The 15971-nt window shown below is 41.9% G+C and overlaps 1 protein-coding gene and 1 long non-coding RNA gene across 7 annotated transcripts in view; both read right to left on the bottom strand.

The window, feature by feature from the left end:
• Window positions 1-7632: 7632 nt before the first annotated feature.
• On the bottom strand, window positions 7633-8638 carry LOC118217782. Its single transcript, XR_004763295.1, has 3 exons — window positions 8559-8638; window positions 7995-8176; window positions 7633-7830 (listed from the first exon to the last, which is right to left on the bottom strand). It is a non-coding gene; the product is annotated as an uncharacterized LOC118217782 (long non-coding RNA).
• Window positions 8639-11105: 2467 nt separating this feature from the next.
• pde10a (phosphodiesterase 10A) overlaps window positions 11106-15971 on the bottom strand; it is an 88756-nt gene continuing 83890 nt past the window's right edge. For 5 of the 6 annotated variants that reach the window (XM_035400048.1, XM_035400046.1, XM_035400050.1 and 2 more), the window contains one exon: window positions 11106-14895. In XM_035400048.1, coding sequence (XP_035255939.1) covers window positions 14781-14895 — 115 coding nt within the window. In that variant the 3' untranslated portion in view covers window positions 11106-14780. The remainder of the gene's footprint in view (window positions 14896-15971) is intronic. The other variant, XM_035400047.1, reaches the window with a different exon arrangement.

Raw genomic sequence — 15971 nt, 5'->3', positions numbered from 1 at the left:
ACGTTACATAACGTCTATACAGTGCTTCTTGCACTTCCTGTTTTGCTGACTATTTGCCATATAAGGGCATTGTCCAGGCATTCTTTAGTTGATACTTGTACTCTCAAAGTTCTGTCCCCACAGTTTTGCACCATCTGCAGTTAATGCTCAAAATCTAAGGTAGCCCATGCTCTGATGCTTTTCTCTAACAGACAAACCACTTAAAAAAATAAATAACGCTCAGAATATTTTCACTCACTCACTCACTCACTCACTCATTCATTTCCCAAGAGGCTAAAATATTAAAGCAAGACCTTGCGTAACAGAACTATGAGCCTTTAGATAGTTACACACAAAAGCAGGCCTTGGAGTCCTTACGCACTGACATTTATTTGTCTTTCATAGAAGTGTTCTGTGCTTTTGTACCTGTGTATGGTGGCCTCTGCTCCAGCGTGACATCAGAACAAACACAAGGGCCTGTGCAATGGCCCAGCCCTGCGACCAGTTCAGTTTGAGTCCAGTAAAGGAGCTGTTCTATGGCAAATGAACAGTGACCCTGTCATAAGAATGCCCCAGTCAGCTGAACTCTAAACCTGATAAAATGGAGAAGCGTGTCTGGTTGAGGTTGTTTATTCATATCTGTTTTGTAGTAAATGACTCCAAGTTTGCCCTTTTGAGGGCAGACACAGACACACAGACATTTTGTTGCCCTTCTTGTCCTGTTTGTGTTATTGCGAAGCCTATCCCCAGGGCATTTATCAGCGTATGTGATATGTCAGTAGTAGTAAGATAGCTTGTCAGAACTCTGTTGTCATTGCAGTCACTGATTAGGGTATTTTTTTCACCTTGGGTAACTTCTAGATATTGATCGTTTTGTTTACTGCTACGACAGCATAGTCGAATGACTACATGAGATAACACTTAGCTAGGACGGGCGTAGAAAATTCCAGAATCAGATTGTAAAAGAAACCACAGCACTCCAAATGGAAGTACAAAAGTTAAAAAGGCTTTATTTATAAGGGGTAAAAAATATATACTGCAAATGGCCGATGTGCTGTGGCTAACATCAGCACCTATTTTAATTTGATCTCACAGGAAGGAGAATGGCTGGGTCTTGATTTGTCCTTAACTTTGAAAAGTAATTAAAGCAAGATTTTTTTTTCAGTTCAGCGATTGCTAAAAACTAACTTGCCAACCTGAGTTTGTGGAACACTTGCATTTACTACGTAGGTCAAAGTTTAGGACAGATGTTAATTGACTACGAGCTAACATTTCTAATCAGGGCAACAAGGTGTTTGGCCGTTCATAACAAAAGCAGTGAATGCAGTCACAGTGGCGATGAAGACGGCCTTTATTATCATATGCAGTATTTCAGAAACAAAAAAACATTCATATCTTCGTCTTTATGTCTCCGGGTGTCCAAATCTTCCCCAGAACTCCCTGAAATGATATTAATCCCAGTTAGTTGCTGGAATTTGATGTGCAGTATTTTCAGCAAGACTAATTTTGCCACATATGCAAAAATATGTCATGTCTTACATACTTTTGCATCTCACTGGTGATTTTTTCCTTGTCCAGAAGTGAAGAGATGCTTCTCTGCAACTCCTTAAGTGTAAATACATTGTGAAAGGAGTGTGTCAGTAATCATTTTGTGTGTGTTAGCATACCGTAGTGGCTAAATGTATTTGCGCGGAACTGAATGGAGCTGTGTGACCACAGAAGCCCCTGCTGTGAATATGCAGGGCAGGGCATTCAGGGTCTTACCTCATTAGCTTCACAAAGATGTTTGTTGGAGGTGGAGAGTGCCATTATTTCAGCCTGTTGAAGATGGAAAATGCATTACTGTTCTCCTGAATACGCATGCTGCATTGTCTTGAACTCAGTCAGGGCTGAACGTGGGAGTGCTGCTATTTTGCTGTATGTTTTCTTTTTCTTTTTGTTAATGTGTGGGGGCATTGCATTATCTGCAGGGTAACAAAGCCCTGTACCTTGAAGAAGGTGGCTTTAAAGTTTTTTAATTTTAATACCATTTCAACAACTTGCGTGAGAAACTAGTTTGTTCAGTCCAGACACTGACTGTTTGCAGCAGGCAGACCAGCACTCTGATGTGCACTAATAACCTCCAAGGCCAAGGTCTAACAGGACCAAACCTGAAGAACTGAACCTGGATTCAGTATCCTCTCTTTGTAGCCTGCAGTATGGAGAACATGTGATACGAATGCGCCGATGTAAATATGAGAAAAGATCCAGTGTCGCACCCACCTCCAAGTCTCGGATGTACCTCTCTGTGGCACGGACGGCGTCTTTGGGTGCCATCTGTTTTCTGATCACACTCTCAAGGAGCCGGACCTCCTCCAGCACAGTCTGCACCTGACGCCTCTTCTGCAGAACCTGGTCGCTAGGGGAGACCAGAATCTCCCCCTGCTTCGGATCCTGTTGGTCCACTTGCTTTTGCTCCCCTAAAGGTGGAACGCATCCAGATTTAAACACTCTGAAATACAACCCCGGTTATGGAGGTGCTATCAGTCCCGCTGTTGTGCTGGACTTAAACAGGCTCAGAACACTCTGAGCTTTTGTTTACTCCGACTTAATACACTAATAATACATAGCCAATCCATACTAAATATTATAAATGTCATCATTACAGTGATGAAGCTGAGCGGGGCTGATGGCCTTCGAATTTGAGCCCACCTCCATCCCCTGTAGTTCATCATTTCTAAAAACGTATTTGCTTGCTGACCCCCCCACTACCACCACCACCACCACCACCACCACCAAAAGAATTCCTGGCTACGCTACTGCATCATAATATTTTTACTTTCAGGGGGCCTCAGATTCCTGACAGTGCCCCAGCTTCACGGAATTGTGGTTGTGTACATTTGGGAATAAGCCAAGTGGGATTCATTCACCATTCATTTGCTGGACTTGATCTCTCTCCCTCTTCAGCTCCATCCTGGCTCTGAGAGAAAACATTCAGAGGACAAACAGACAGGTCAACCACGAGGCCTGTCACACACCCAGTCCTCCTGCCACTGTCTGCTTATTCTGTATATCGATGAGTACAATGGGTGTGGTTCACATACATTACTGAGTACTGCCAGTTCTGTAAAATCATAGACTTATGTGGCTTGAGAGACAGCCATAGACTTATAGCTCACAGTGGGGGGAGGGAGACTCCATTAACCACAGTGTGTGAGCCTTTATACTTTTAATTTGTTATTCAACCATCCACATGGTTAACCTTACCCATTACAGGATTCACAAAAATCACTCTCCCATCACAGAATCAAAGACTCCTTTGTTAATCTTGAAAACAAATTCACAAGATATATGATTTTGTTAAAATTAAAAAAATACATTTCAGCGGTTTGAATGGTCTCTTCCTTTCCACGAGAGCAACTGCACATACGACACCACAGATCTCCTGTGAGAATGATTCTGGCCGACCAAAACTACATATCCAGCCTTACGCATAATTTTACACTGAATAAGACTCAATATTGATAGTTCTACAGCTACATGACTGTAGTCAGCACTCCCTCTCTCTTATCACTCACTGGTCGTTGTCCACCAGGGCTTTTCTGGCATCGTGCTCTAGCCTCAGTACCTCTTCCCGCGCCCCCTCCAGGTCCCCAGCAGGAGCAGGCCCAGGCTTCAGTGGGGAGACGCCGTGACTTTGGTTAGACCTACATTTGGTGGCAGGCTTGAGCAATTACTATAGCTATTTGATTACGATAAATATGATAGTAAGAGTTTAGGTAGAATTTGGAATATGTTAATGACCTAGCATGATTGTTAGTACTCAGGTTAGTTTTTGTTCTGGTATAACTCATGTTTTCTTTACTTTCTGAGGGTGAAACACAAAAGCCTATGCTCTTTACTACAATACAAAACTCTAGAAAAGCTTACATGTATTTTGATGTTTTACAGTGAAAATTATCATAAATCTTTTCAAAACATTCTTTGAGTATTTTTTTCAATTTTCACAGACATGGGCAATTTAAGTTGTTTAAGGAGGGATGCACCAAAGTACTGAGAAGGCGATAGACGTCCGTATAAAAAAATACGCATTTTAAATATGTGGCGTTTTCATTCAGAAGGATAGGAAATCTAAGTTTATTAAGCAGCCAAATATGTAATGAATTTTATAATATTATTTTTTTTAAATGAAATCTGCAAATCATATAAGTCCAAAAAGTGAAAAACTAATTTCAAGGTGGCATGTCCTCATTCAGATAGATTTTATTCATAGAAAAAGTTTATCTATCAGATATGGTGGCATCATTTGATTCAGATCTAATTTAAATCAAGTCGATTTACCAGCCATTGTGAAATGGAATGGAAATATCTATGATGAAAAATGTGTTTCCGTGGAAAAACAGAAAAATGCATAATACTATAGCCTTACATCCAAAAAGTGATAAAAATGCAAAAAAAAAAATTTTAAGTCATTTTTTCATTAAGATGGATAAGACATCATGTTTATTTAACAACAAAGGTGTAATTAACAAAGTGAAATCTGCTTGAAGACATGTATGGTGAAAAATAGGCTGCAGTGGAATTTTGCAAAACATATAAGTCTTATGTCCAAGAGGTGAAAAAGAAAAAAATTCTAAAGTTGGAATAGTTTGATCTAGATCGAAAGGAAAGGAAATTTTGTATCAACCATGGTGAAATAAATTAACAGAAATATTGCTGATAGATTTTATAAGGAAAAATGTTTTTCAGTGGTAAAACAGAAATATATGTAAGACTATAGTCTTATGTCCAAAATTTGAAAAAAATGCAAACATTTTTTGAATGTCCTTTTTGATTCAGATGGATAGCATGTCATCTCTGATCAACAATGAAAGTCAAATAAATTAAGAGAAATGTGTTTAAAGTGATTCCAGCTAAAAAAGGGATTGTAGAGTAAATAGGCAAAATACATAAGTCTTATGTCCAATAAGATAAAAAAAAGTGTATATATAAATATAAAAATGTATTTTTCTATTCAGATGAATGTACCTTATGTTTATTTAGCAAACATTACTAAATGAGGATAATTCATGATCAAATGTTTATTTAATTATATATATATATATATATATATATATATATATATATATATATTACTATTTATATTTAGTATTTCTCAGAATATATTAATTTTGATTATATTTTTCATTTCCCTTACCTCTGTTTAAAGTCACATCTTTCTATCACTCCATATTCCACTTTCTGGTGTTCAGAATTTCACTCTTGTATTAAATTGTTTAAGCCTTGCCATAGGGTTAGTGTTAAGGTTAGGGTTACAGTTGACCATTAATTTATTTGATTGATTGTTGTGATTGCTGAAGCTCCAAACAGATATCACAAATTTAAGCATAACTGCATATGAATCCCATTTAAACCCCATTTACTTTGATTAATAATTCTTTTTAAGGTTCCATGGGCTAAATTTGGAGTAGCTGAGCGGTTATTGCATGAAATAATGTTCCAAAAAATGCAGATTATTTCATGAGAGATTGATTGTCACATTTCAACTGTCATTGCCTATTTTTTATCCACAATCTGAAATAATTTATTGTGATTGTTATCATTGCCAGGCCATTCCACCATTAATCCTCTATCAGCTAGAGAGGATTCTTAGTAGCACACCTGTCCACTGAAACAGGTTCAGCCTGGTTTAGACTGCTCAGGTAGATTGCAGGTGTGTGCCCGGAGTCATGAATGAATGTCGTATGTAATTAATTTGCAAGGAGCAAAGACTGAAGGAACAAAAGAGAAGAAATTTACCATGTGTGCCGTGCTCTGTGGGTCTGACTGGGAACTGAGGACCAAGTTCAGGTAGAGATCATACTCTGTCTGAGAAGACAGGAAAAAAAGGAGATAAAATGAAGAAACTGTGAAACGGCTCCATGCTGTGAGTTCTTCCCCTGCGGTCTATTAGAGACTCTAAAAGAGTGACAGCTACGAACATCAGTGTCCAAAATCCAAGATGGCGCACAGATAGATAGTCATACCAGTCCACCTCTGACGCCGTATATTTTTTTAGGAAAACAGTTTGAATATTGATATTAAAGCTTTGTATTTGGAAATTTGTGTATTATTTCTTGCTTCATTTTTAAGTCTTTCATGAATATCCTGAGATGAAAACACTGTATGGACCTGCAGTGTATCAATACTATTTATCTCATGAGTCTTAAATAAACTACACATTCACAGTGGTTTCCATTCAGGGGATCATTTCACCTTGATCTCCCTCAGAATTTCCCCAAAGACCTGTGATCCGTTACACACATCACCGAAGACGCTGCTGAAGAGGTGCAGCCTCTCTCTGCCCAGCTGGGGCTCAGCACACAGCTCCTTCAGGACCTGGGAAGAACAAGATCGCTCGCACTGAGAAATACATATTTACACACCACGTTTCTGACCCATGACGTAGTTAAACAAAAATAAATAAATCACTGTCTTAAATTTCTTCCCCGTGTATATGTCTCCCCCTCGTGAACAGTTAAATATTCTGACAACTATGTTCAACTGTCCTATCAACATACTCATTACAAAACGAAGTGGTAAAATTTCAGAAGAGCCAGAGCCAAGAAAGAGAGTTGTGGTGGGAGGGAGCCTAGATACAGTCTGGAGAGGTAGGTCCTCTGTGTCCATCATAAGATGGCTGACAACCCAGATGTCCTGATTGTCATAGGAAACCACTCCACTACTTGGGGTGGGGTGGGGTGGTGGGGTGGGGGGGTCAGAAGAGATAGGGCATGCAACCAGAATGCATAGCCACAAGCGCCTGAAGGCTGCAGGACAGTGTCTGTGTGTCTGATGATTGAGTGAAGATAAGGAAGAGTTATCCTGTTCACTGCCCAATAGGCCAGAACCAAGGTTTTAAATCTCATTTGAGCTGTTACTGTACACAGAGGACAGAGATGAAGGACGGGGGAGGACTTCCCACATCAGTCAAGCAACGTCGTTCTGGATGAGCTTCTGGGGTCTCGTTACACTTGGAGGCTAGCACAGAGGGGAGTCTCAGCAGTCATGGTTTAGTGTAATAAATGCACCCAATGAACATTATAAATATTGTACCAATCCTTTCAGGCAGGGGGATGAGTTTTAAGAAGGACATTCTGCCGTACAAAGAGGCCCGATGTCACTGTGTGGTAGAGTGGGGAAACCAAGGGACCAGTTCCCACATCCAGCAAGTGAGCTCTGTCTCTCCTTTACTGCCCCAACATTATAATCACAGGTAAACTGGGCGTTGTTCCACACCTGTTCCAGCCGCTCCTCCTGCTTCTCGGCAGCCTTGCCCCGGCCCGGGCCCTTCGGTTCCCTCAGGTCTGGCGTCTCCAGGACAGAGCGTTCGAACCTCCGCCTCGTCTGCAGCCGGTCCCCGCGAGTCCCGCCCGCGATGAGAGACTCCGCGGCCGCGAGGCAGCTCCGATCCCCTGGCTCTCCGGCGGCCAGCCCGGTCTCCCCGGACCGGCTCGCTCTGAGCAGAAGCGTCTGTGTCGGATCCAGGGGGTGGCAGGGACGTTTCCGCCCCCTTTCAGATTGAGGAGGGTCGAGAGTGACCGGAGCGGCCGCAGCAGTGACCGTGGCGACGGCCAGACCGTTCTTCCTCCGCTCTACCTCAGGCTGAATTCGGGCAGGCGGTCGCGCCTGGGGCGGAAGAACCCGTCCATTTGGGCTCCTTCGCTGTCACTGTCCCGTTGGGTGTCTTTTGGGGCCGCCTGTTGGGGTTCAGGTGTCCTGAGCAGTAGGTGAGGATGTCGGCCCGGTGGGCCTCCTCCACCCTCAGGAGCAGGGCCCGGAGCTCACGCCGGCCGTCCAGGCGGCCCGTCAGCTCCCCAGCGGCACGCATAGCTACGAGGGCGACAAGAGATTTCCCTCTGATCCATTACTATATCACAAACCAACCCTACATTTCATTATTTATTTGCTTGACGGTTACCATTATCCACAGTGACTTACTGTACACAACATTTTTTTTACGCATACAATGATATTTATGCAGTCGCATATTTTACCGAGTTAATTCTGCTTCTTGCTGTAGTGGCCCACCTGAGGCGCAGGCTCAGTTCCTCAGTTCCTCCATAAACCCACACAAGTCCAGCATTGGCACAATGGTTGTTTTAACTACGGAATATGTTGCCACTGCATAAGGCTGATGCTGCAAATACATGCTGCAATCCAACGGATATTTGACAAACTGGAACAAGCAAATGTATAATTTGTGTTATTTCATCATGCATATAAAATATTAAAAATAAATGGTTAAATATTTACATGGAAATACTTTCTAAACTACTTCAGAAGCACTACTGTTTTATTAATGAACAGCAGGCATTTAAAAACAATGTTAAAGTTACAGAAAACACATGTGCTTTTGCATCAATTAAAATGTATGGATTAGAACACAAGGCTGACAGTTTATTCAAAAACAGCATTTTGACATTCGCTGGATTCAAAATTTCAACTTATGCTATAACTACAATTCACTGTAGTAGCCTACCTAAGAAAATTTTGACAGATTTAATCACACTCTAAAAGAGAAAAGAACAAAAAATATTTTGAGAAATTGTATTACTCACCGAAAACCAATCCAATGTTACTAACTGCTGTGGAGCCCTAGATCAACAAAAGTTACCCTTTTCTCTTCAGTTGTCAAGGGTAACGCACAACAAAGGGCTTTTCCTGGTGCAAGCAGATATGTGTTCTTGCAAGGGCGCTCAGTGGTAAATTTCTTTTTTACGAAAAATATTTCTGAACGGATATATTTAAGAATGTAAATTCCAGGCGTGTTAGTGTGCAAACATTGAGTTAGTGTTCTAAAAAAAAGATTTCTAATAATAGCTAACACGATCATTTGTTTTCATGAAAGCCTAGTTAAATAAATAAACATGTGTTATAGCAAACCTCACTCATATAAGTATCAAAACCATCAACAATACAAGACCATCGTTTTTGCATGCATTTCTACGCGTTTTAGACAGAAAAGCATAACGAAATGATGTCCTTTAAAACCAATTACGGCAACAACAAAAAAATTGAGTATCTATTTCTGTAAATAAATAATAAAATTTTCTGTGGAATTATTTGTATTTGTATATTTATAGACTTATACTTAAGGGTTTGATTGTTGTTTTAATGGATCAATAACAATGCGGCTACAGTAGCCAATATACAGGTTTGTATGTGCAATTCAGTCCTCTACCACCTCTCAAGGGAACGGGAGTAATGTGATAACCTTTGCAGGAAATATTTCCAAAAAACTTATTTTGAGAGAGCTAAATAAAAGTGTGTTCCGGAGGTGTTTTTTGGGTGCAACGCCAATATACATTTTTTTATTTACAATAAATAAAATGATATATAGCCTAAAAAGTTATCTGTCCTTGAAAGGTTGGTTTTCGCAACGTGTTCTTCAGGGAATTGGATGCTAGGTGACCAAAAAACATGATGTCTCCTTCTGTATCAATGTGACAGCTGTTACAGTTATACCGCCTCTGACTTGCTGTAACGAAAAACGTGCTTTTTTCTGTTATATGTTTACAGGATGCCATTTAAAGAGAAAACGAGACGGTTGACACTCAGGGAGGTAATGGAGAGGGCTTCAGTTTCGGAGATTATAGGGACAGATGGTGTTGAAACCACCATGCAGTGTACTTTTGGGGAGGGTATTTGCTTTGTAAAATCATATCTCGGTGTCGCTGTAAGAAACAAACAAAAGCATCTTTCCTCATCAATTTGGACGTTACCACAGATCACTTCACGGTAAATTTCGATTATTTCATGAATAAATCCACATGCTTCATGAACTGGGCATGAGTCTGGTCTCACGTTATCATTGGAAATGTGTTTCCTGTTTCCTTGATTAACATTAGTATGTGCAGGAGGGGAAAAACATGCGTACGCACATTATAGGGCGTTTTCATTTACTGCTACGATTATTCCGCCAGTTTGTTACAATCAAAGATTTTTTTGAAGTAAAACTTCACGGTGCAAGGCTGAACATTTCTTGAGCAAATGAGAAAAATCCAAAAACTGTTATATTTATGGTGACTATCCCCAACTACATAAAATATTATTTTTTATGTATACTTAAGTACATCAAGTTAATTTTAAAGTATATTTTAAGTAGTCCTTTATGAAACTACATTAGCCCGTTTAAGTATAAGCCAATAACTTAAAGTGTTTCCTGGAATAATATCTACTTTAAGTATGACATGAACCATCTAAGCTTTGCATCCTAAATTAATATCGGCCCTACTTTAAATCTAGTTAAAGGTTTTAGGACAAAAAAAAGAAGTGCGACGTGTTTTCCTTGCAGAGGGAGTTCATCCAATTGTTGCTTCCAAACCCCACCAACTTCATAATTTGCAATTAGAACATTCGTCCACTAGAGGGTACTAGTCGCATATAAAAAGGGGGGAAAAATGCAATCAAGTTTTGAAGATTCGTTGGTCACATGCACTACTTGGTGGTGTCTCCTCTTCCATTGTCTTGTGTATATACATTTGGGGGGGGGGGAAACGTGTTTTAAGTGTACATACACAGCACATGGTCATGTTATAATTCATATTGTTGGCCAGAATAGTAGTGATAGGTCTAAATGTGTATAAATGCCCTTATTGTCAAATTCATTGTCAAGTCCATCTCATTCTTATTTTAGCCACCAGGATAGTTTGTGAAATGTTATTTTTGCCATTGCATAGGTAATTAATTATAATTCATAATTAATTAATTGTACAATATTTTCGAGAAAATGAAAAAAAAAGAATTTTGTCTTTTATATGTGTAAATAATTTAATTTTAACTACTTATATTCATAGTGCTATTGTAGAAGAGAGCCCTGCTCTCAACTAGCCTTCCCTGATTAAATAAAGGTTAAATAAAACAAATAAATGTGATATTTAAAGCCTCCTTTGACTTAAGCTCGCCTAACAATAGGCCCTTTTTTGAAGTAGAGGTTGCTGTTCGGCCCACCTTTTCCACATTTCAAAAATACAGAGGCGATTAGCATTTCTCTTACAGGAAACCTTCGATACAAATCGGAACAGTGTCAACGCATTTGTCTTATTGTACTGTGGTAGGTCACTTATTTGCAGATGTGGTTCAATCAATGCACAAAACACAAAGGATGAATTTTGAGAAATATTTAATAAAAGTAGTTGTGATGTTCTTACATTTACAGTTGAGACATCAGCTCATTAATCCTGGGCAGCAGTACGCAACAAGTCTAGATGACCATTCTGTGTTTCTCATATCGTACACTTTGTACAAAACAAAAAGGCCAAAATGTATTATTTTTGTATAAAAAATATAAGTTAATTTAAATTCAATTCTAATTAAGAAAATAATACCAATAATAATAATAATAATCATTAATAATGATAATAAGTAGCTAGACGTAGTGCAGATGAGGGGTGCAAATGTGTGGCAAACAAGCAGGCTTTGCCAGGGGTTTGGGTCGGGATGGGGGGAGGAGGGGGGGGGGGGGGGGGGGGTGAGGCTGTGGGACACACAACGTTGAGCTGTTTAGACCACAGAGTGAGTGGAGCTGGGGAGGGGCTTGTGTGGAAGTGGGGGGTGGGGGGGAAACGGAGTCAGAAAGTGCAAGACTGCCATCCTAAATTAGCACCATAGTACAGTGTACAGCCAACTTTCTCCATGGCAGCTTAGAACACTGGTTCTCAAACCTTTTTTTTTAGCATTGGGACCCAAATTTGAAATTTGTACCTTTCAGGGACCTGCCAAATACACATACTAGCACAGCCTCATGGACTGCAGACCCATCTCATATACTCCCGAGACCCATTTTGGGTCCCAACCCACAGTTTAAGAAACAGTGGCTTAGAACATGGAGACCAATATACACCTTTTCTGAGTGCTACTCAGTGAATACAGGGCAGACTATAGAGAGCTTCTGGAAGCAGTTTCTTTTTTTTAAAAAAAGGTAACACAAGGCAGAGTAACTGATATCAGAAAGCACAACCCTTCAGGTTTCACCACCTCCCACAATGCAATTCATCAGCAAGCATTTCAACAGAACAACATTCGTCACAATGAACCTTCACACCTTGGTCCCCAGCATACCTACACCAGACATGGTCGCTCGTACCTTCGTTGTCCCAGACTCTAGAGCTGTGCTGGGGGAGCGGAGAAACACTTCCAGGAGCATGAACGGTTTTCATGGTGAAACGTACGGCTGGACTTCCTAATTATACACCAGAAAGGATACCACACAGGGGAGTGAACATGGCCCCAAATTCCTAATTAGGTAATTAAAAAGTGGGACTAGCCCCACCTGCCAAATCAGTTCAGTAGTCCTATGAAAAATGTTTGTAAGGGAGCAAACAAACATCGATTCATGTCAGGTACATTATGTGGCAACCGCACGGACTTCATTTTAAGCAGGCAAATATTTTTCTTTTTTGGATTCTAAGTTAACCTCACAATAACAACACACATTGGTAAAGGCTGACTATTAAAAAGCCCTTATTTTTTTTATTATTTCAATCGATCTAACATCTACCAAAGACAATGTTAGAATTGTATAAGTTCCTTTTTATGATGGCTAAGCTCCCATGAAACCATTTTCTAGATCCTGGCTCATATGACGGACGTGGGAGGGGCATGTGGACGGCCTATAATGGATGGAGCATGTACGCGGACGTGTATCCAATCCGAGATACGAGTGACGAGCCTGACTCCTGAATTCGATCACAGAAATCCAGGTCAAGTAATGTGTTTTTTTTTGTTTTGTTTTAACAGCGAACAGGCCAAACTGAATACAGTATCTGTGCCTCCAGTCACAAATAAACTCACTGCATTTCATGGCCCCCAGTGCACAAGGCCGGTACGGTCCTGTTCTGGGGGGGCCTGGAATGTTGCTACAACATTACAGCAGACTTTACCTGCACAGTAGACATCCTCCACAGTAATCTGTACATGTGTGTGTGTGTGACAGAGAGTGTGTGTGTGTGTGTGTGTGTGTGAGAGAGAGAGAGAGTGTGTGTGTGTGTGTGAGAGAGAGTGTGTGTGTGTCTATCTGGGGGGCTCGAGGGACTCCTATTTGGAAGGCGTGAACAAGTAAGAGAGTGATGGACACTGTATAGCCTAGCCTAGCCTAGCCTAGCATTGGTCATCCACTAGCCACCAAACAAAGATGGTGCCATTTTAATTATTTGGAATGAAAATCAAAAACTATCCTCCTCTGCCCTTGGCAATAAATGTGGCAGGGTTTGGCTCGAACCTGCCCAAACCTCAAATCTAATAGAGCATCAGCTTCATTTCACTGGGCAACATTAATACTACATAAAGGGGGGGAGGGGGGCTGGGCGGGGGGGGTATTTTTTTTTTGGAATCGCGGAACAAGCCAGATAGAGTAATAAAAACCCCCAGGCTTTGATGTTTACATATTTAAAGCAAAAACGCATTCATGGATATTAATTGCTTACGTAAAATACATTGTGATCACTACCATTTTCATAAAGAAGTGACTTATGAGTTATGATCAGAGGTGAGCTGAAATGAAACCCACGTTCTTGCTGTTCAATCACCTACAGAATAACAGTCTACAGACCATCTGCCCCCATTATTTATTCACCTCTATGGTGCAGGGGGACCCACACTGGTCCTGGAGGGTCATGGGGTACATCTTTCAGCAACCAGTTCAGACACAAGAAACCAGATGAGGTAAGATGACTGCGTAACTGACTGCTTACCTGCGGACCCTACAGCTCTCCAGGCCCGGGGCTGGCCGCCCTCACTCTCTCAGTGCTACCGGAACTGGGCACGCCCTCCTTCACCCTTCACCTGTGCCGGCACTGCCGCGGGTCATAAGTCTCTGTGTATACCTGTAACCAGGCGAGCGAAAGCCGGCCAGCGGCGGCAGGCCTGGCGGAAGCGGGGGGGTGGGGGGGGTGGGGGGGTGAAGTTGCAATTTTGGGGGGGGATCACCATGACTCTCTCGCGGGACTCCGGGGGGAACCTAGGTATCAGACACTGCCCCACATCCCTCCCTGTGTCTGGCACAGGGGTTGCTGGGGGATTTCTATGTTATTATTTTGTTTTGTTTTTTTTGCCATCTGTAGCTAAAATAGGCTGTATTTCATTCAAGTATATTACTGTTAAAGATTCTTCTTTTCCTCTCAGCAACACAGAAACCACAGCGGTGAGATGGCCTTAATGTGCATCTTGGCTAAAGCTAAACATTCTGTGCCTCTCCCCTATAGCTTCGCACGTTACAAGTCGACCACAGTAGGAAAAAAAAAACAAAAAAACAAAACAGAAAAGGTACCATTTCATAACAAGCCAAACCCTTTGAGTTTTTTTTTACAGTCAGATTTCAAATGTTCTGCTGTGCAAAGGGCTCAGATTTAAGGCCTCAGCAAAAAAAACGATCAAATCAAAGCCCAAGAAAAAAAAGTAAAAACAATCATAACGACATCAAACGACGACGACGATGACAGCAGAAAAATAAAACACGCTAAAACAACTGCACCCTGCCGGGGGCGAGCCCAGGCAGTCTGGGCCTCTCAGGTGATTGGCTCTCCGGCCCGCAAGCCTCCTCGCACAGTCATGAGTCACGGTGAAACTGTCCACGTCCACAACCCTCCATCGCTCGCTCCATTGAGGTAACTGTATGGTTTTTAAAAATGTCCTCTGTGTGAAAAAAATCACCTTCCCTGCTCGTGCCACCCGCCACTTCCTGCCACCACAGGAAGTGGGACATTCAAACAGGAAATCCACAGTCTCGATCTGGGCTTGGGTCGCGGGCTGGCCGGGTGCGGCAGCTGCGGCCCCAGCGCCAGTCAGTTATCCACCCTCACGGGGCCCGTGTCTTCGGGCTCGGCTGGCTCGGGGGTGGGGGGCGGAGCCCACGTCGTCTCTCCTTTCACGATCCCCTCCCATTGGTTCAGGTTCTCCCTACAGGAAAAAAGAAAAAAATATACAGTATGCTGTTTGCGGCATCCACAAAGCTTGTATGTTGTTTTTTGGCATTAATATCGAAAGTTCTCAGTGGTACTGTCTCACAATACAACAGCAAAGTTATTTTGGCAAAATCATTATGCAGTGTTGGCGAATGAGCCTAAGAAATTGTTCCTGTGAATTTCCAATTTGTTTCGGATATATAAGGCTGAATTATTGTGATGTATTTCATAATCTTTCTCTATAGTTCAGAAGAGTTCAACCCTGTGCTTTCCTTTTTGCTCTCTCCCTCCCTGCAAAGGCCTCAACAACCTTCAGGTTCTGCAGCCGTGCCAACCGTTTCCATGGCATTCAGCGCAGCCATGCACAGTAGTGACTGGAAGCACCAGAGGGGCTAAAAGCTGGACTGATCTCACTCCTAATAATTAGAACTTTTTCACTGAGACAACGCGAAACGACAACCGATAAACATGCGCACTGCACCGACACCACACACACTTCACTCACTAAGATGAGACAGAGCGAGGGACGTGTGGAGAAGGTGTTTCATTGAAGCGTCGTGATTTTCAAGTTAAGTCACTGGACGAAATTTAAAGCCCCCATCCCCCAATTTGAGTTTTTGTAAGACTGTGACAACGAGGGCCACACAGATGGCACTTGTCAAACGTGAGGACTTTATTTTATTCTTATTATTTTTCTTTTATGTGTATGTGTGTGTGTGTGTGTGAGAGAAAGAGAGTGTGTGTGCGTGTGCATGTGTGCGTGTGTGTGTGTGTGTGTGTGTACATGTGTGTGTGTGTGTGTGTGTGTGTGTATACGTGTGTGTGTGTGCAAGTGTGTGTGCATGTGCAAGTGTGTGTGTGTGTATGTGTGTGTATGCGCGTGCGTGCATGCATGTGTGTGCGTGTGTGTGAGTGCGTGCACGTGTGTGCATGCGTGTCCGAGTGTGTGCGTGCATGTGTGTGCGAGTGTATGTGTGCCTGCATGCGTGCGTGTGTGTGCGCGAATGTGTTTGTGTGTGTGTGTGTGTGTGATCTCACAGCTCTCTGGGGCTCCACCGTGTCTGGGATTCC

Source organism: Anguilla anguilla, chromosome 18 (genome assembly GCF_013347855.1).
Source record: "Anguilla anguilla isolate fAngAng1 chromosome 18, fAngAng1.pri, whole genome shotgun sequence".
NCBI classification, from domain to species: Eukaryota; Metazoa; Chordata; class Actinopteri; order Anguilliformes; family Anguillidae; genus Anguilla; species Anguilla anguilla.
This window is presented reverse-complemented; position numbering and strand designations above follow the sequence as displayed.